At 41.7% G+C, this 20,887-nt stretch overlaps 1 protein-coding gene across 1 annotated transcript; it reads right to left on the reverse strand.

Moving 5' to 3' along the window:
• Window positions 1-464: 464 nt before the first annotated feature.
• Window positions 465-7,049, reverse strand: Defb125 (defensin beta 125). The gene is made up of 2 exons (XM_026402089.2): window positions 6,992-7,049; window positions 465-820 (listed from the first exon to the last, which is right to left on the reverse strand). The coding sequence occupies exons 1-2, from the start codon at window positions 7,047-7,049 to the stop codon at window positions 465-467; spliced, it is 414 nt and encodes a 137-aa protein (XP_026257874.2).
• Between the last annotated feature and the right edge of the window lie 13,838 nt (window positions 7,050-20,887).

Genomic DNA, 20,887 nt, shown 5'->3' on the forward strand with positions numbered 1-20,887 from the left:
ATTAGATCAGCGTGTGTCCTAGGCGTGTATTGAGGTATCGCACTGTCATCAATATGCACAATTATCACAGGCCCATCAAGACATTTTTAAGAATGCATAGCATTTAATGATCTGATCATTACACACTGTATCCGTAATTTGAATCATTACACTGAAGTCCATAAATAGGTCCAATTAAAATAACAATGAATAAAAATCAAGACCCTCACACATTCCCTTGAGACCCAGATTAGCCCATGCATTTCCATACTTCAGAAGAAGACAAAGAATTGAAGTCAGTGAAGAGAATTCTTGTATCTTACGCACATTTCTAATCCTAAAGTAACTGGCTTATGCCGTGAGAGTAGCCGTTGTGTCCATCCTATCTCCAATGGAATTGTAGAACGAGGAGTAGAGGAGTAGGACGAGCTCCCTGGGTGTTGGTCCAGCAGGACCTCCAGTTGTCCCATTCCCAGGTGGCAACATCAGTCAGCTACAGCGAAAGGTAGCTGCATGGGTGTGGTCATGGGCTGGATGGTACCAGAAGCATCAACTGTAGATTGTTCAAAGACTAGAGACAGATTGTCATGAAATGTGAACTGATCATTAATTTTCGTTACTGGAGAATTGGGAGAAGTGTCCCAATCCCCTAAATCAGATGTGATGTCCTCTATTCGGATCAAGGGAGGCTGCGGCTTTCGAGTGAATTCTGAGGGGAACACTATGGGAATGCAGCATGAGAGCTTGTTCTTACAAAGAATTATGTACCTCTCGTCATCTAAACATCGTGATCTGCAGAATCCAATATTATTCTTCCAGCATCTTGGTTGAGACAAGCCGCCTGCAGGGCATAAAATAAAAAATGCAGGTCAAAATTTTAATGCTAGCATCAGCTTAACCATTTTTCATTCATTCATTCAAAAATTTACAACTACTCACTCCCTTGCCACCTAGACTAACAGATGACAGGCACTAAAAGCCATTGAGAGAGGCAACAAGAAAACACGAAGTGTATTAAAAATTGTGCTATGTGCCTTTGAAGAAATTGGGAAGGGAGAGGAAGAGAAAAAGAGAAAAAGAGAGGAGACAGACATTTAAAATATTTGCATTTAGAGCTAATATTTCAACCGAGACAAGAAGGAGGAGAATGAGCCAGCAGAACACAGGGGAGGCACAGACTGTCTTAGGAAAGGAGCGGCAATGCTGTCTCAGTGTTGGAGGAGCTGCTAAGTGTACCCGTGGTACCTGAAGAGTTCATAAACTGGAAGTATTATGGCCAAAGAGCAGAGGATCCCCAAATGAAAAGAACGTGCCATAGCGGGACCAGATTCCCCAGTTCCTTTAGATATGTATTCATGTTTTTCCAGAACATAACATGAGCTCTTTCTTTTTTATGGCTGAGTAATATTCCATTGTGTCTTCAGGATTCCACGTGGAATTTAGATGAGGGACAAGAAAGAGTGGAATCAGGAAGAGGTACTGGAAAGGCTTCTTCCAGGTGTGACATGTTGGTGGTTCTGACTAGGACTGTGGAAGTTATTGTAGATAGAATAGGACAGATTATTTGCTTGGGGACATATCACATAAGATATTCCTAGGATATCAAAAAGGCAATTGAATGTACCAGTGGGAAATCAGAATAGAGGTTTCGACAACAGATATAAATTCTGGAATCATCGATTAAGGTCAGCATTTAAACTATGGAAATGGGTGAAGCCATTGGATTAATTTGAGAAGAACGAAGGCTGGACTTCTTATTGTTTTTTGTTTTTTTTTTTAGTTCTAGAAGACAGTAGAGTATAATTTGACATATTTATACAAACACAGAGTGCATCTTATTCTAATTAGGATCTTGTGGTTGTACTTGATATACAGATTCACTGTGGCATATTTATATATGCACATAGAAAAGTTAAATCAGAATAACTCCCCTGTCTTTCCCATTCCTGTTCCCCTTCATTCCCTTTTGTCTAATCTACTGAACTCCTATTCTCCCCTCTCCTGGGGTGTGTCAGCACTCACATGTCAGAGAGAACATTAGATCTTTGTTTGTTTGTTTATTGATCTTTTTTTAAAAAAATAATGAATGTTGACAGTGGTACCATGAACATGTTCCTCTTTCAATTTTTAAAATCCGCACAGGGTAGGGGCAAGTCGCATAAGAGGGAGCACCACAGAGAGGAGGAGAGGGGAGGAGAGGGGAGGGGAGGGGAGGGGAGGAGAGGGGAGGGGAGGGGAGGGGAGGAGAGGGGAGGGGAGGGGAGGGGAGGAGAGGGGAGGAGAGGGGAGGAGCTGAAGGATTAAAGACAAATGTCAGAACAAAATAGGAAAGTGTAGGAAAGAGGGGAGTCATGCCCCTCAGAGAAATGCAATGGGATTCCTGAGCAGCCTGAGTGTTCATCCTAAGAGTGACATGTGACTCTAACGGGGACCTCACGGGCTCTGTGGTTCCATCGTTCATCAAGCACAAGACAGAGTCATCCCGCTCCAGCCAACTGCCCAGGGTACCTGGACTCAAAGGTTCTAGCAGAGGAAAGAGCTAAGCAAGGGTTCAAGGTGGGGTGGGGACAGCAAGTGATTTTCAAAACAGCCTTGCTGGCAGGTAATACAATCATTACCCAGGTGGCCCTTATTAAGCTCACAATGATTTGATTCATATTTCTTCCCCTGGGAAATAAATGGTCATCCAACTTCCTCAATTATCTATTTTAATCTTTGCTATTTTTACCGGCTCCCTTTTATCTTGCACTTCATGGAATTTTCTGGAAGTTTCCAGTCTAGACCTTCCATCTCTTTCTTCCGGGACAAGCATTAACCTTGCTTCTTCATTTCTTGCTGCTATGAAAATGTTATCTTTTGCCTTCTTCCCGAATAATTGGGACAGTCAGGGACCTACTTCCCAGGAGAAGCAAGACCCCTTCAAATTAAAAAAAAAAAAATCCAAGTCAGCCCTAGTCTTATACAGGGTGTAGAGATGCACCCGAAAATCAGGAGTCCAAAGTAGACCAGTCTTCAAGGATCTCAAATGAAGTAACACACCAGGAGATGGGGGGTTGAAGAGGCCATCTGTGTGGTCTGCAGAAGTGCCCAGGAGCCACAGCCAGACAGGACACGGTCTCAAAAATCAAACCCACCGATACAGAACCATAGTTTGCCCTGTTCCGAAAACAACATTAGGGACTTTCCCAGTTGATAAGGGGCAAATTCCAGGTGGCGAAGGACAAACTCATGCATAGAACAGTCGCTAAAGTAGCCTGTGGTTATCTTCATCAGCAGAGTAGCAAAATCTCACCCAGAGTGGGGACTTGAAATGGCAGTGAGGCTAGCATCCCATGAAGAAGCTTGACACAGGACACAGGCCAGCTGAACTCCAGCTCTACAGGAGAGGACATACTCCACGATGCCATCTGTCCTTTGTTTGAGTCAGCCTGGGATTTCTGGGCCCCAGTGCTGTCTCCCTTGTGCTTAAGCACAAGAATGAAAAGCCTTATTTCCCCCCAAGTTGTGCCTTTATTTGATTCCTCTGGTGGTGGCCACCAGAACTCAGTGGGGACAACCCTGTGCTTGCAATCTCAGTCACCTGATTTCTTCTGTGCCCTTCTCACACTCTGTCGATTCTTCTGGCCTTCGTTGCTGTCCACCTCTTTTGAATGATTCCCTCCAGATTTGCAGTCCAGGATTCAGCCACACGCTCAACAAAGTTGTTGTTGTTGTCTTTCTTTTTGGTACTGGAGGTTGAACCCAGGGGCCCTTAACCACTGAGCCACGTCCACAGCCCTATTTTGTGTTTTGTTTAGAGACAAGGTCTCACTGAGTAGTTGCTTAGCGCCTTGCTGCTGCTGAGGCTGGCTTTGAACTCGCGATCCTCCTGCCTCAGCCTCCTGAGTTGCTGGGATTACAGGTGTGAGCCACCGCGCCCGGCTTGATGCAGCTTATTCAACAGGAGGTAGCACTGGTCTCTGTGGCAAGGTGACAGTTCAGCAACTTGAAGAAGGTGAGGGGATTAGTCACACAGGGATGTGGAGCAAGTGCATTCCAAGCAAAGGATGCAGACCTCCATGGGTGGAGCAGGTTTGAGGACTAAACTAGGATTACAGTAGTAGAAGATGAGGTGTGAGAGGTCCCGGGCTCTGGACACTGCTGTGCATGAAGAAGGGACCATCTCAGAATTAGGGGCAGAAAAAGTACATGATCTGATGTCCATGTAAGCAGGTCCCATATGATGCTATCTTGACAATAGATGTGGTGAGTAAGGGTAGGACAGAGACCCACGAGGAAGTTGCAGCAGTCACACAGGTAAGAGATGCTGGCGACCGAGTCAGTGTGATACCTGTGCAGGGGGAGGAGCCGCTGGACTTGGGATGTCCTTTGTAGATTAGGCTGCTTGGTAGAAAAGGGTGGTGTAGCAATAGAAATATCAAAGATAAATCAAGAGTTTGGCTCCATCCACAAAAAGATAGTAATTAGGAGTAATCCCTAACTTACTGGATTTTTCCCCCTAGATTGACAGTTGTCAGTTTTTCAAAACTCTGCAACAACCTGGCACTACTATGTTTTTAGGACAGGGGATCTTTATCACCCATATCTCAAAACCCAAATATTAGAAAATATGAATGATGATGGTCTATTTTCAGACAGGGAAATCATCTGGCCAAAGCATAATCAGGTATAGAATCAGCCAGCATCAACTGAAATACATTTATTGATAGATATCCAATGATTGACAGGTTAGCTTGGTAAAAAATTTGCTTCAGAAACCACTCAATGCTATATCACCTAAAAACATATCATGCAGCTCAGAGAGACTAAATCATTAAATTTCAAAGCAAGACCTAGAAAGAAAAATAAAAATGAAACTATATAAATCAAGAGGAATTCAAACAGATCCTCCAAAATAAAATGGCAAAATAGGCAGAAACAGACTATTTATAGAAAAGTTGAAATATATAGTGAGTTGTATTGGAAGTTTGACTTCTCTATCTCTCAAATATATAAATGAAAATTAAATAATCCAATATAATCTTTCACTCATGGGATTTGCAAATATTTTAAATTTGATAGTACATTAAAGCAGACAGGAAGAATGTCTTTCTAGGAATTTTATGTTGATTGATTTATGGACAAGAAAGTTTTTATTATCTACCCTAGTATTTTAAACTTATTTATGCAGAAATACTTGGGATATATAACTTACACAGCATCCATTTTATGAAATTTTATATAATCATTAAAATACAGTTTTTTGAAAAATATTTGGTAAATGGGAAAATACCTCCGATGCAATGGGAAATTTATAAATAAGCTATACATTTTTATTCAAATGATAAACAGAGAAACTAAAGGAGGGCCACGGCTCAAAACTTTATTCTTCCTTCCTGACAAATTCCAAAGTTTCCAAAGTTTCAGCAAATAGTTCATAATCAGAAATGAATTGTCGATATGAATTGTTTAGTTCACTCACTACAATAACGTGCGCACAAGATAGCTCATTTATAATCACTTCATGGAAGTGAAAAACATCTTTCTAAGCAAATTATAACCCCGTTAAGATTTAAAAATCAATGAGAAGGAGTTCAGAAATCTTGTGGGATAGATGTTTAAAGTCATTCACAATTAAGGGGCCAAGAAGACGACACCATTTTCACCTATCAGACTATAAAACTTGGAAGCATATAATAGAAAAAACCCCGATAACCTGGTAAGTTTCTGGAAGCTGACCCTCTCACAACAGCTGACAGGAGTCAGTCTGTAGCTTTTCATTTGACAGTTTGGCAGTGTGTGTGTGTGTGTGTATGTGAGTATGCGTGCATGTATGGTCCACTTATGGGTCAAAAGACATATTTGTTTATGAATTTTCTGGCAGAATTGTTTGTAAAAATAAAAAAATCTGCTTTACAATAGTAGTGAAGCAATTAAATAAAGAGATCCACTCCTCTTCTCAAAATTTCATCTGATAATTAAAAATAACAAGCTAGGCTTATTATTAAGAAATCACTAAGACAATGTTGCTTGTACATTTCAGAACAACCCACGTGGTTCATTTACAACTGAATTTTTTAAAACTCCGAAGGGTATAAACATGTTCAGACAGATGCACATACACCACCACCCGACCATGCATATCTGCTAGGACCTCCAAGAAATTATTCACATTGATTGATTCTGGAAAAAAAAGAGACCACTCAATGCTCTATCACCTAAAAACACATAATAAAGTATTCTTCCTTGGATGTTTGTTTTTTAGTTGTAGTTGAACACAATACCTTTATTGTATCTATTTATTTTTATTTGGTGCTGAGGATTGAACCTAGGGCCTTGCACATGCTAGGCGAGCGCTCTACCTCTGAGCCACAACCCCAGCCCCCAGGAGTTAGTATTCTTGAGTAGAAGAGTACCTTCATTTCCTTACATTTACATAATCCTATCAATTGCCTGATGCAAGAATCAATTGCAAGTATTATTTTTCAATAAAATAGGTCATTTTCAAAAGTAGAGTTATTAACAAGAGGGAATAAGCTCCTCATTGGCCACTTGGCCCTCCACCCTGTCTTCACTCCTCTCATTCCTGCTTCTCCCCCCAAACTGAAATGTTGTCTCTTCCACGTGCAGAATCTAGAGTGTCCGTGGACTTGGCTACCATATCTAACATGAAAATGAGGGCCTGCCTCTGAGGTATTTTTAGGTCCAAGACGAATTCAAGATGGTAGGACGCATTGGACAAAGGGGACACAGGAAAGAAACAGAAGTGAAGTGGGGGGCAGCTAACACCAGATGGTCGTATAGACGGCGAGGACAGCTCAGGGCATTCTTGGCGTTTGGAGAGCTCTCTGTAGGCTTCCACCAGTTCTCAGGGGGCAGGGGCACGGGGCAGCTGACACAAGGCCACTTCTCTTCTTCTCGATCGCTCCAAGGCTTTTTCTGTGGGACTCTCTTTCCCCCTCAAGACACTAGGAGAGCCTCGGTGCAGCAGCTCTCCTAACTCCACAATTGCTACTTTATAGGGTCCCATTACCTGTGGTCACCTGAATGAGCAATCCACACACAAGGAAGATGGGCATCAGGAAGCGCATAGCTCTGGTGGAGAGGAGGCTCTGTGTCCTGAGGAAGCCGAGCACTCTTTGAGCAGCTGGGACTCCAAGTGGTTATCTTTACTGGCTTATCATGGGTGATGAACCAGAGAGGGCAAGCATGTCATGCCACCCAGATCACCAGACCATTGATTTACATCATGGAACCTGCGTGACACGGTGATGCCTCAACTGAAGCCCTCTGAGATGAGAGATGAGATAAGGTCACACAGAACGGCAGGGTCTGAAGCAAAGAACCCTCACAAGGAAGCATTGAAACCAAAGCTGGGTCCAGGGCTTCTGCTCTGTTCACATGCTGCGCCTGATACATACCAAGTGATAGCAGAAGAGTGTGTGATGACCACTGGCAGCAGACCAAGAGTTTACAATATCCAGGAAAGTAGCGTGTTTTCTTCTGGGAGTTAGCCCATTATGAATCCTCTTGAAATAAGGAAGACATTTTTTTTAACTGCTAAGTTCTTAAGACTCTACTACTGATGATGAGGGGAAGGAATCTGGAATGAGGAGTGAAAATAGGAAAATAGATTAAAAAATTATTTTAGTTGTAGATGGACATACCATATCTTTATTTATTTTTATGTGGTGCTGAGGATCGAACCCAGTGCCTCACACATGCGAGGCAGGCACTTACCCCTGAGCTACAGCCCCAGCCCTAGGAAAACAGACTTTATTTAAGCTGCTCAGCTCCGGGCAGCCAGGAAGGAGAGAGAAGGGAAGGGGCCAAGTAGAAGATAAATTCTTCCAGGACATGCCCCTGTTACCGACTCCCTTCAACTAGGTCCCACCACCCAGGAGTCTATTCAGCTGTCAATGCACCAATCTACCAAGTGGATTGATCCACTGATAAGGTCAGAGTCTCCTGAGCTGATCGTTGACCAGAGCCCACCTCTAAACCTTGCTGCATTGGGGACCAGGCTTTTAACACAGCTTTTGGGGACATTCTAGATCCAAACCATAAGACCCTCATTCAGAAATACCTACTGAAAAGACATTGGGAGAGAGGAAACATTTAAATTCAATGATTTAAAATTCTACATTAAGAGATAAGAGAAATAAAGGAAATTTAAACCCAAAACAAACAGAAGAAGTTAAATATTAAAAGTCAGAGCAGAAATCGTGACACTGTATAGACACAGTGACAATATTTAGTAAGTCTACTCAAGAATAGCCTTCTTCCTTTTATATCTCTCTATATATTTATAATTTCTTTATAGCTATCAAAATAAAATATTGATTTTTTTTAATGGTAAAAAATTTAGTGTGTGTGTATGTGTGTGTGTGTGCGTGTGTGTATAATGATTGAACCCAGGGGTGCCTAACCACTGAGCAATACCCCCAGCCTTTTTTATTTTTTATTTTGAGACAGAGCCTTGCTAAGTTGCTGAGGCTGGTCTTGAACTTGGATCCTCCTACCTTAGCCTCCTGAGTTGCTAGGAATATATGTGTGTGCCACCATGTCCAAATAATAATTTTAACAAATATAGAAATATACTGTGCTCAGAACCAGATCTTTAAGTTTATATATTATAAAGTCTCAAACCAAAAAATTTTAAAATGAAGCATTTTCAATCACATATTGAAATATTATAACATATTATTAATGTTGATGTTTTCTTTTATATCAAGATAGTTTGAGAGGGCAAATTATTATGTTATAGTAATAAAATGGTGTTTAAAATGTTTGATTATATTTTTACTTACAAAAAGATATAATGGCATTGAAAATAGGAAAACCATAGAGAAAAGCCAATAAAACCAAAAGCTGGCTCATTGAAAAGACACACTTGATAAATCTCTAGTCATGCTAAGCAATAACAAAAAAAAAAAAAAAAGAAGATTCAAATTACCATTACCAAGATTGAAAGATTTTCACCACCTATCCCTGGGACATTAAAAGAGAAACAATGAATACAATGAATTATATATCCATGTTACTTATTAAACAGATGAAATAAACCAATGTCTTGAAAGATACCCAAACACTGAAATAGATAACCAGAATAATTTTATGCATAATGAAAGAAGACAACGCAATAGTCAAAATCTCCCAAAAAGAAAACTTCAAGGCCCAGATGACTTCACTCTTGAATTACAATAGTAATGATACCAACTCTACACAATATCTTCCAGAAACCATGAGAAAGAACTTTCCCAACTCATTTTTTTGAGATCGGCATTACCCTAATAACAAAACTGGACTAAGTCTTTACAAGAAAATGAACTGCAGACCAGTATCTCTCATGAACACAGGGGTGAGAACACTTAACAAGACATTATCAAAAGAATCCTGTAGCATATAAAAAGCAATTTAGATTCATCTCAGGATTGCTGCACTGGCTCAATGTTCATAGTCAATATAATCCACCATACTAACAGACCAAAGAAAAAACAACTTTGTGAGCATGTTAATAGATTCAGAAAAATAAAATTCAACAAGTGTTAATGCTCATTCAAAATAAAAACTTTTAAAAGCCCCCAAAATCTAAGGCTAGAGGGACATTTCACTAACCTAATACATAATACGAAAAAATATTTCAGAGATGGCATCATCTTAAGGGAAAGGGACTAAACATTTGCCATCTAAACACCAAGAACAAGGAGCTGGGCTGTGGTGCATGTCTGTAATCCCAGCGGCTCGAGAGGTTGCAGGATTGCGAGTTCAAAGCCTGCCTCAGCAATTTAGCGAGGTGCTAAGCAACTCAGTGAGACCCTGTCTCTAAATAAAATACAAAAAAATGGGGCTGGGGATGTGGCTTAGTGGTGGAGTGCCCTTGAGTTCGATCCCCTGTACAAATAAATAAATAAATAAATAAAATAATAAGTGCTGTATCAGAAGCCTTAGCTAGTTCAGTAAGAAAAGAAAAATTAAAAATTGGAAAGGAAGAAATAACATTAATTTTATTGACAGATAAAATGATTGTGTATGCCCCCAAAGAATCTGAAAAATAACATAAAACAAAAATTCCTGGAATCAGTTAGCAAGGTCCCAGGTTCCAAATCAAAATTCAAAAGTGAATTGTTAGCCAGGTGTGGTGGTACATTCCGGTAACTCCAGACACTCAAGAGATTAAGGTAGGAGGAGCACAAGTTTGAGGCCAGTCTGGGCAACTTAATGAGACCCTGTCTTAAAAAAAAAAAAAAAAAAAAAAAACAGGGCTTGGGAATACAGCTTAGTGGTAAAGTGCACTTACCTAGTATGCACAAGGCCCTGGGTTGACCCCCAGTACTGCTACATAAATAGAATAAATAAATAAATAGAATTGCTAGAAAGATATCCCCTGTTCATAGACTGTAAGGCTTAAAAAAATCTTGTTAAAATATAAATACTACCAAATTATCTACAGATTCAATGCCATTTGATCAAAATCCCCACAATTTTTTGCAGAAATAGGGAAAAATCCTTAAAATTCCCATGGAATCCAAGGGAACTGATTAGCCATAAATTTTTGAAAAAGAAAAACAAAGTTGGAGGTTTCCTACTTTCTGATTTCAAAACTTAATATAAAACTAAGGAATTCAAATCTTAATACAAAGTTAAAATGCTCAATGTAATAAAAAAAGCATAAAGTATTCAATATGGAGCTAACATAAAGAGAAGTATAGATCAATGGAATAAAATAAGGAGCCGATAAGGAATCCTCACATAAATGGTTAAATGATTTTTGACAAGGGTGCCAAAACTCTAAAAGAAAACATGGGAGAAAATCTTCATGAAGTTGGATCTGGCAAAGATTTCTTTAGTTAAACAAAAAGCACAGGAACAACCAAAAGAGAGATTGGGAGATTCAAGATGGCTGAGGAGAGGGGCCCAGCACTCATCTCCTCTACAAAGAAGAATCCAAGCAATGGTCGTGTAGCTGCATTTTGAGGTGGGTGCCCATGGTAGAATACTGGAAATCAGCCAGGGAGAGACTAGAAACTTGAAAGGTTTAGAGACCTTAGACAACAGCATAAGAAAAACAAAACTTCCCAGCAGCTGTCACCCCAGATCCACAGTCAGGGGAGGGGGAGTCTCCCCTTCTCAGGGGCAAGGGTGAAAGATAAAGCCCCAGCATACTCTGTCAATGTGGATCCAGCATTCTGAGCTACAGTTCTCACAGTCTTGCTGCCCAAGTGGCTAAGTGATGTGAAATCCACTTTGAAAAAGAATCTCACGTCAAGTCCCAGCAACCCCCAAGGGGTGGTACCCAGGAGCCATCTTGAACCAGGACACCACTGTCTGAGTTTGGCTGCTCTAGAGGTCAGAAACCCTTGCATATTGCCATCTCCGGGACCCCACAGGCATCCCACTGTGCAGGCTTGAGAAAGGCTACTTTGGGAACCCAACTTGTCCCGGCAGAGAGATAATGACCTAAGCCCACTGGGTGCCCTGCTGGTTGGGGACACAGAGGAGAATGGAAAGATCTGCCCTGGAGAACCAAGAGATCAGGGTCTTGCCTTCTGAGGCCAAGACTGTGGCCAGCTGCATGTGGACTTGAACCAGTGCTAGGACTGAAGGCAGGCGCCACACAGTTCCCGCCGCCCTTCCCTCTGCCTGGCTGCCTGTTACCAACAGGATGAGGAGCAAACACCATGACTTTCATTTCAGTTCATGCTCAAGCAGCCTCGAGCACCTCTGTGATTCCAGCCAGCCACCTGCCTCCAGGGATGCATGACCAAAGGTGCCTCACCCCTTGAAAAACTTTGCTCAGCTCTGGTTGTGCTCATTCTTGCCAGTAGGCATTGTCACCAAAGTGGCAGGGAAGAGCACCATGGCTCCTGCCACCCCTCAGACATGGTTCCTACTGCTGCCCTGCCCCCACACCTGGTCAATCACACACTGCTGTCAAGACTGGTTGTGACGGTGCTGTGGTTACTGTCACTGCATTTCCTGGTGTAGCACCTGGGCCTGTCCCCTGGCCTGGCTAGAGGACTAGGGCTTCAGGTGTCTCACCACTGCTGGGGCTGCCAGTGCCAGAGGCCCTTGCTAGGAGCAGAACTAGCATCAGTGGTGCCCAGGAACCCTCATTGCCTGAGAGGGTCCAGTACTCCTATTATCAGAGCTACACAGTGAGCTCCTCTTACAATAGCAGCTCCCCATACCGTTTCTGTCTGCGTCACAGCTGCCTGAACAGCTAGAGTGTCCCCACTCTTGTGTGGTCTGTAGAGGCAGTGGGCCTCTCTGATTCTGCCATGGCACACACCGGGGCCAAAGTCATCAGCCACAACTGAAGAAGATATAGGGAGGAGACACTATGGTGCCCAGCTGGAAATAAAGCCAATTGCATAACGAGCTGACAGCCAAGATACGTCTCCAGGTAAAGGATAGTTACTCAGAAGGCTGCCCCATAAAAGTGATAGACATCCAGCAAATAGGGAAATCTGAATATAGGAGCAGAAAAAATATGAAAAAAAGGTAATATGGTACCTCCAAAAGAACATAATAGCAACAGATTTCCGACAACAGATTCCAAAGAAACTGAAACACTGGAATGCCTGATAAATAATTATATAAAAAGTTCAACAGGGTCCAAGAGAATACAGACACATAATTAAGTGAAATTAGGAGGCAGGATATGAGTGAGAAATTCAACAAAGAGATGGAGATTTTGAAAAAGAATCAGACAGAAATTTTGGAAGCGAAGAACTCAGTAAGTCAAACATACAGTCAAAACACACCCAAGAACAGACCAGATTGAGTGGAAGAGAGGATATTTGAACTTGAAGGTCAGTCTCTTGAGGAATCCCAGGTGAATAGAAAAGAAAAAAATTTAAAAAGAAAAAAAATGACGTATGGGATGTCATTAAATAAGCAAACACCTGTATGTTTTGAACAACCAAAGGCAAGAAGAAAAAAATTAAGGGCACAGAAAAATTACTGAATTAAGTAAGCAAATGGCAGAAAACCTTCCTAATCTTGGGAAACATATGGACAACCAAGTCAGAAGGCTTCTAGGACCCCAGATAGAAGCTACCAGAAAATATCTTCAACACCATATATTCTAATCAAACTGTCGGTCAAAAATATGAGACAAACAAAAATTTCTAAAATCTGCAAGAGAAAGGGGCCAAGTCACATATAAGGGCATCACCATTAGACCAACAGCACATTTTTCAACAGAAACCCTACAAGCTAGGAAGGAATGGTAGGACCTAGTCCAGGACCTGAAAAACATAAACTACCAGCAAATATTAAGACTATTCTTCAGAAATGCAGAAGAAATATAGACCTTCCAAGACAGGCAAAAACCCAGGGATTTCATGACCACCAGACCAGCCCGAACAAAAGATGTGTAAAGGAATCTTACACTCAGAAGTGAAAGACAGGTAACAGGTGAAATGTAACTTCCACTAAAAGAGTAGATACACAAAAGGGAAATAGAAAATAATCGAACATTATCAGAGCAATAAACCATCAAACCACAGAGATGAACCAGAGAGGAAGAAAAGAACCAAGAATATGTAAAAACAATTGGAAAAAATAAACAAGATGACAAAAGTTAAGTCTTTACCTATCATTTATAAACTTGCCCGTAAACAGACTTCTCTAATGAAAACAGACTGGCTGGATGTATTAAAAAAATGGTCCAAATTCTACACTGACTATATGATACTCACCTTGCTATCCCACTCCTCAGTTTATACCCAAAGGACTTAAAATCAGCATACTACAGTGACGCAGCCGCATCAGTGTTTATAGCAGCTCAATTCACAATAGCTAAGCCATGGAACCAACCTAGGTGCCCTTCAACAGATGAATGGATAAAGAAACTGTGGTACATATATACAATGGAATATTACTCAGCCTTAAAGGAGAATGAAATCATAGCATTTGCACGTAAATGTATGGAACTAGAGAATATCATGCTAAGTGAAATCAGCCAAACCCAAAATACCAAAAGCTGAATATTTTCTCTGATAAGTGGATGCTGATCCATAGTAGGGCAGAGGGAAGAATAAAGGAAATTTGGTTTGTATAGAGGGGAGTGAGGGAAGGGGTGGGGTTTGGGGGATGGGAAGGACGATAGAATGAGACAGACATTCTTACCTCATATACATGTATGACTCCTGGGGTGTCTCTGCACCATGTACAGCCAGAGGAATGAGAAGTTGTGTTCCATTTGTGTACAATATGTCAAAATGTATCCTACTATAAAATTAAAAACAGAAAAAGAAAGAAGATACTCACTTCACCAGTAAACAGACCTAAAATGAACGGATGAAAATGACAGTCCAAGCCAATGAAATCCCAGAATGAGCCGGAGGGCCTGTGCTTGTATCTAATAAAATCGACTCAGAGACAAGGAAGGTCACTGTGCAATGATCCAGGGATCAATTTAACGAGAAGATCTGACTGCGAATCTCTATGCACCTAATGTGAGAGCCCCCCATTTTATAAAATAAATACCACTAAACCTCATGGGAGCAATAGGCTCCAACACAGCAGCAGTAGGGATTCCAACACTCCACTTTCACTGGTGAAAAGATCATCCAAACAAAACAAAACAAAACAAATCAATAAGCATCCAGCCATGCTCTAGTCCAAACAGACCTAATAGACATTCATTCAACAGCTGCAGAAGGTTCATCCTTTTAAGCAGAGTGTGGAATTCTGTCTGGAATAGACCATATGTCAAACTACAAAACAAGTCTTTTTTTTTTTTCATTTTGTAAATGAGGTTTACTTAACACACTTATTTCTCCATATTACATATTTGGAATATATTTGGAAGCTTTTACAAATTTAAGATGTTCTCTTCCCCCCCCCCTTTTATTGGCACGTTATGAAAAAAACAAGTCTAAGCACGTTTAAAAAAAAATCAAAATCGTATCTTGTATCTTTTCTGATCACCATGGAATAAAACTAGAAGTCAACAACAAAGACAATTTTAGAAATATACAAATGCATGGAAACCAAACAAGACACTTTTGAAAGAACAGTAGGTCACTGAGGGAAAGGGAAGGATGGGAAATTGAAAAATTTATTGAAACAAATGAAAATGGAAATACAACATGACTCAAAAAACTACTACACAATAGCAGAAAAAGAAACAGAAACCCAAGGAACAAATGTCAAAAGGACCTGAATAGACATTTTACCAAAGAAGACATGTACAGGTAGAGAAAAATGGTGTTCAACCTACCAATCATCGGGCTGGGCTACAGCTCAGAGGTAGAGTACTTGTCTAGCATGTATCAGGCCCTGGGTTCAATCCCTAGACACACACACACACACACACACACACACACACACACATACACACACACACACACTAATAATAATAATTCCAACTCACCGATCATTAAGGGAATGCAAGATAACCAGCATTGGAGGTGATAATAGAGCAAAGGAAACCTTTGTATATTGGTGGAAATGAGAAATGGTGCAGTCACTATGAAAGCTCTTAAAAAATAGATTTATCGTCTGATCCAGCAATCCCACTTCTGAGTATCTATTCAAAAGAATTCAAGTCAGGACCTAGCATATGTGCATTCTTACATACATTGCGTCAGTATTTATATTAGCCAGGATTTGAAAGCAGCCCAATGCCCATCCAGAGTCAAATGGATTTTTAAAAATATGATCTACACATACAGTAAAACAGTATTCATTCTTAACAAAGGATGAAAAATCTGTCATTTGCAACAACACAGATGACTCTGAAAGTCATTATGTGAAGCAAATATGTCAGTTACAGGACAGGGCTGTATGATTCCACTCATATGAAGTATCTAAACTAGCGATGCTTACGGGCACAGAAGAAGGAATAGTGTTTGCCAAAGGCTGGAGCAGGTAGAAGGGGTAGTTGTCGTGCAGTGGGTTTAAAGCTGCATTTCAACATGATACGTAAGCTCTGGCAACCCGCTGCAGCAGTGCCTATAGTTAAGCGTATGGTATTGTGCACTGAAAATTTCTGGACAATAAATATTATCTTAAAGGTTCTTACCTCCACAAAAGTAAAGAGACCCAAAGAAGTTTTGGGAGGTGATGGATGCATTTATTACCTTGACTTTGTTGATCATCTCACAGGAATATACATATTTCAAACTCATGCGTATGCTGTCTCTGCAGTTATTTGCATATAATCTGCATCTCAAAGCTGTGAAACAGAGAAAAAGGGAAGCATCAGAATACAGAGACAGACAAAAACTTCACCACTCCAACCAAATACACACTGCATCCTAACCACCCCACCTGCCAGCAGAGAACCTCCTGTTATATGCCAGATAGTCTGTGCTAACAGTGGGATGGATGGTGGATGCTTTGGCTCAGAGCAGCTTGTGTGGGAACCACATTCCCAGACGCCAGTGGAGATCTTGTGAACATCCCGGACTTTTAACCTGTGCCCCGCACACCACTCCTGCTTCTTGCTAAATCAGAGTCAGAGAGGCCTGGTGGACAGTCAGAACGTTAATCATCACCGAGCAGAGAGGATGGCATTCCTACCTTTGTGTCAGAAGAGACCATCCCAGGGTGGGAGCAGTGAAGGTCCAGTGGAATCCCAACCTCTGCCGCTCAGTATCTACGAGTGTCCCCCATTCCCAGCTGTCGGCAGAGGCTGAGTAAAGAATCTATAGTCCACCTGACCTGGCATCAAAAATGCAGTGGCCCTTTCCTCTAAAAAGCACTGGACAGAGACTTGCTAAGACATAGTTCAATAAAATCCAGACTATCATAACATGCTACCCAAAGGTCTGCATTTCAATAATTTAAAAAAAATCACTAGAAATTCTAAGAACAAGGAAAACCGCAAATTGAATGAGAAAGGACAATCAAAATATCAATACAAAGACAAGATGTTATAATTACTCAACAGGATTTAAAAAATTACCATCACCAAAAATGCTTCAACAAGTAGTCATGAATACATGTGAAACAAATGAACAAACAGATTCAGAAATTTTTATTTAACATAATGCTGGAATTTCTTGCTAGTGTGGGAGGACAGAAAAGGACATAAGAGCCATATAGATGAGGAAAAATAACACCCCTATTTACAGATGACAAAATGGTCTCTACAATAAAAACCTAAGGAATCGAAAAGAAAATTCCTAGAACAAGTGAATTCAGCAACATTGCAGAATGCAAGATGAACATACTGAAATAAAAGCTATTTACTTAGCAACAAATGTAAGAAGACTCAAATTAAAGATAAAATACTATTTATAATCACTACAATGAAAATTAAATACCTAGGTGTATACCTAAAAATCACGCACAAAACTTATGGGATGAAAATGACAAAACACTAATGAAAGAAATCAAAGATGATCTAAAGAAATAGACGAACATATTATGTTCATAGATTGGGAGATTATTTACTGTCAAAATGTCAGTTCTTCCCCAACTGATATACAAGATTAATGTAATTCTTTTCAAAATCCCAGCAAGGTGTTTTTTAATGCATAAAACCTTATCCTGAAGATATATGGAAAATTACTAAAACTAGAATAGCCCAAATCAATCTGAAAATGAAGTGGGAGGAATCACTCTTCCCATAGTGAGGCTTACCTTGGAGTGAGAGTCAGGAGGATGCGGTATTGGAGGAGGCCTAAATACTGAGCAGTACCTCCCCCAGAGAGAGGTTTTGTGCCTCAGCTTGTGGAGGCCACCCTTGAGCCCTAGACTCTCCTTCCTGAGAAGAGCACCTTTGTTTTCCTGGGAACCTCGGCACACGCTGGGTAGTCTCTGCTAACCCTGTGATCGATGGTGGGATGCTCTGGGCCATTTGGTCGCAGTCTGACCCCTGGGGAGCTGGGGCCTAAGGTCAGCCATGCGTGGTGGTCAACCACATTTCTGTAAACATGTCCTGGACTCGAGGCCTGGGTGAGCGCCCCGGCTGGCAATGCCTACTGTGCTGGCACGTGGCTGTGGGAAACAGGTCTTGCCTGCTCAGCTCGGCTGGGAGAGAGCCGGCCGTTGGAGGCTCTGCCCCCTGCTTTCTGCATCCTGCCCCAAGTGTCTTCCCGCTGCTGATGTTTATCTGTGTTTTTCTCTGTTATAAATGATAACCATAAGTAGAAGGGCCTTTCTGGGTTCTGCGAGTCCTACTGGTGGATTAACCAATAAGCCCTGGGGCAATCTTGGGACCCGTAAACCAGTGAGGGGGATCTTGGAGATCTCTGAACTTGCAGACACGCAGATCAATGAAATAGAAGAGAGGATGCAGAAATAGGTCTCCCGAATACAACCAAGGGACTGATTTTGATCAAAGTACAAAATCAATTCAATAAAAGAAAGATGGTCTTTTTAACAGCGTCAGAACAACTGGACACCTAGAGACAAAAAAAAAAACACACACACACACACACACACCTCAGTCTAACTCAATCTAAAACCTTGCACCTTAAAAATTAATTTGAAATAAACCATGGGTGTAAATTTTGAACCTAAAGCTTTGTGAAGAGTTCTCATACATAACACCAAGAACATGATTCTTAAAGAACAAACACTAAATTGTACTTCACCACAATTAAAAACTTTAATAAGTAAAACTGTCATTAAAAACCCTGTGAAGAGAATTGAAAGGAAGGCTGAGATAAAGAGATAATTAGCAAAACACATATCCATCAAAGAACTCAGACCTTAAGGAAAGAGCTCTCAAAATTCAGTAATTAAAAACAACCCATTTAGGGCTGGGGATGTGGCTCAAGCGGTAGCGCGCTCGCCTGGCATGCGTGCCGCCCAGGTTCGACCCTCAGCACCACCTACCAACAAAGATGTTGTGTCCGCCGAAAACTGAAAAATAAATATTAAAACAATTCTCTTTCTCTTAAAAAAATGAAAAAAAAAAACCATTTAGAACCTGGATGAAGAGAATAACAGACATTTAGCCAAAGAGGATAAATTGATACCTAAGTTTATGCAAAGATCCTCAGCCTCAGGGATAGACACAATAATCTCAAAAGGCTACATACTGTAAGAGTCCACTTAAATAACATTCTCCAAATTGGGAACTTGTAAAGATGGAGAACAAAATAGTAGTTTCCAGGGGTTACAGGAGGTGGAGAGGTAAGGAGTTGAATATGACCATAAAGGGGCCTAAAAGGAGCTTACTGGCTCTGTGCCTTCATGAAGGTCAATTGACCTCTCTGAACTTTAGTTTTCTATTCCACAGAATACTCCGTATCAATTCTCTAGCACAGACTTTAGCCATTTGTACGTGAATTACACACTTTTATTTTTGCCATATCATCTATAGCCTGTCATATTACTTAATTTTTTAATAGAGATCAACACAGACCATTTCATTAAATCTGAATCAGCCCAAACCTAAGTGACATTACTAAAAAGTCACTAGATCAAGAGCTAGGGTTTTGGGGTGTGGTGTTGGGATGAATCCTGGGGCACTTTACCACTGAGCTACATTTCCAGGCCTCTCCTGCCTTTTTTTTTTTTGAGTCAAGTTCTCACCAAGTTGCTGAGGCTGGCCTCAAACTTGTTATCCTCCTGTCTGAGCCTCCTGAGCATACCACCACACCCCACTAGGAGCTAGTGATGTTTTTTCCTCAAATGAGCATTAAAATAAACATTCAGAACCATATACTTTGTGCCACCTAAGTAATCACACATGCTGCCAGTGACTTGGGCCACACATTTCAGGAAACACTGGTTTAGCCCCAAGTGCTTTACTTTTCAGATAGGTACAGTGACATGTCCTAGACGGAAATGAACTTTCAGATTTGAAAGATCCCTTTCAACTCTTCATCACATTCTGAATAAGTTCCAGAGCCTTGGATGAGGCCCCATAATCCCTGACACGGGCGCTCTGCCTGCCTGGGGGTTCGGTAGCTCTGATTCATCCTCTCCCTTACTCCCTCCAGCCCCCCTCGATTTCTTGTTCTTCAGGATGCCTGGCACTGACTTGCCTTGGGGCTTTGCGCTTCTTGTCCTTTCTGCATGGAAGATTCTAGATACCTAGGCGGCTCAGTTCCTCAGTACATTCAGGTTCTCCTTAATGTCATTTCCTCATAGAGTCCTCCTTGACGACCCTGCTCAAAACAGCACCCCCGTGTAGGTGTGCCTTGCTATTCTCACCCCCCCGACTGTGTATCTTCCTTTAGAGCGTTTCTCCCTGGTCTTAGGTGTTTGTTGTCGCTCTCCCCAGCTAGAATGGCAGGTGCCTAGAACTGTGCTTAGTGTGTAGCCCCACATCCGTTCCATCCAGCAGTCCAGCTCAGAGGAGCTAAGGAGAATGGTCAGTAGCTCCGTTTGCAGAGCGCTGGGACCCTGGCGGCCACCACCTCCCCAGGAAGTCCCACCATTTTCCAGAGGTGCCCATCATCTGAGGTCTTTCCGGTGAGATTAAACCTGCCCCCTGCCCACCCAAGCAGGGCTTCGAGTTCCGCTCTCTGGGCCTCTGCAGAACGTGCCCTTCAGCTACTTCTAGACAGAGGCCTCGATGGCGCTCAGCGGGTGGCTGCTTCTCAGGGTAAAGAGGCCCCTCCTTCTGTCATTATCCAGAATCCTCGGGGACACATGTTCTTTCTGTTTACCTCTGGGGACAGGCCAACCAGATCTGGGTTGGACCCCACCCCTCCCCTGGCCCTGCACAACCCTGAGCAAAGCTCAGCAGCCTACCAGGGGTCTCAGGAGGGTCCCGGGGGCCCTGTACACACAGCACCTAGAATCGTTGCTGACAGGACAAATTCAGTCCCTGCCAAGGTCCTGCCCCAGATCCTGGGGACAAAACAAGGACTCATACCTTCAGGAAAGAGACGTCAGACAGCCCCTGCCACCTGTTTATAAGGAGAGGAGAGTTGAACAGAATTCTGACCCATGAAGAGGCATAAAAAGACCAGGAGACAAGACCAAGGACCCCCAGAAGAAAGCCCAGCAG

Source organism: Urocitellus parryii, chromosome 6 (assembly GCF_045843805.1).
Source record: "Urocitellus parryii isolate mUroPar1 chromosome 6, mUroPar1.hap1, whole genome shotgun sequence".
NCBI classification, from domain to species: Eukaryota; Metazoa; Chordata; class Mammalia; order Rodentia; family Sciuridae; genus Urocitellus; species Urocitellus parryii.

Coding starts and splice junctions, on each gene's coding strand:
- Defb125 (XM_026402089.2), bottom strand. CDS start 7,049: ATGCGCTTCCTGATGCCCATCTTCCTTGTGTGTGGATTGCTCATTCAG. Junction 821..6,991: donor GCTCATTCAGGTGACCACAG/GTAATGGGACCC, acceptor TATGCCCTGCAG/GCGGCTTGTCTCAACCAAGA.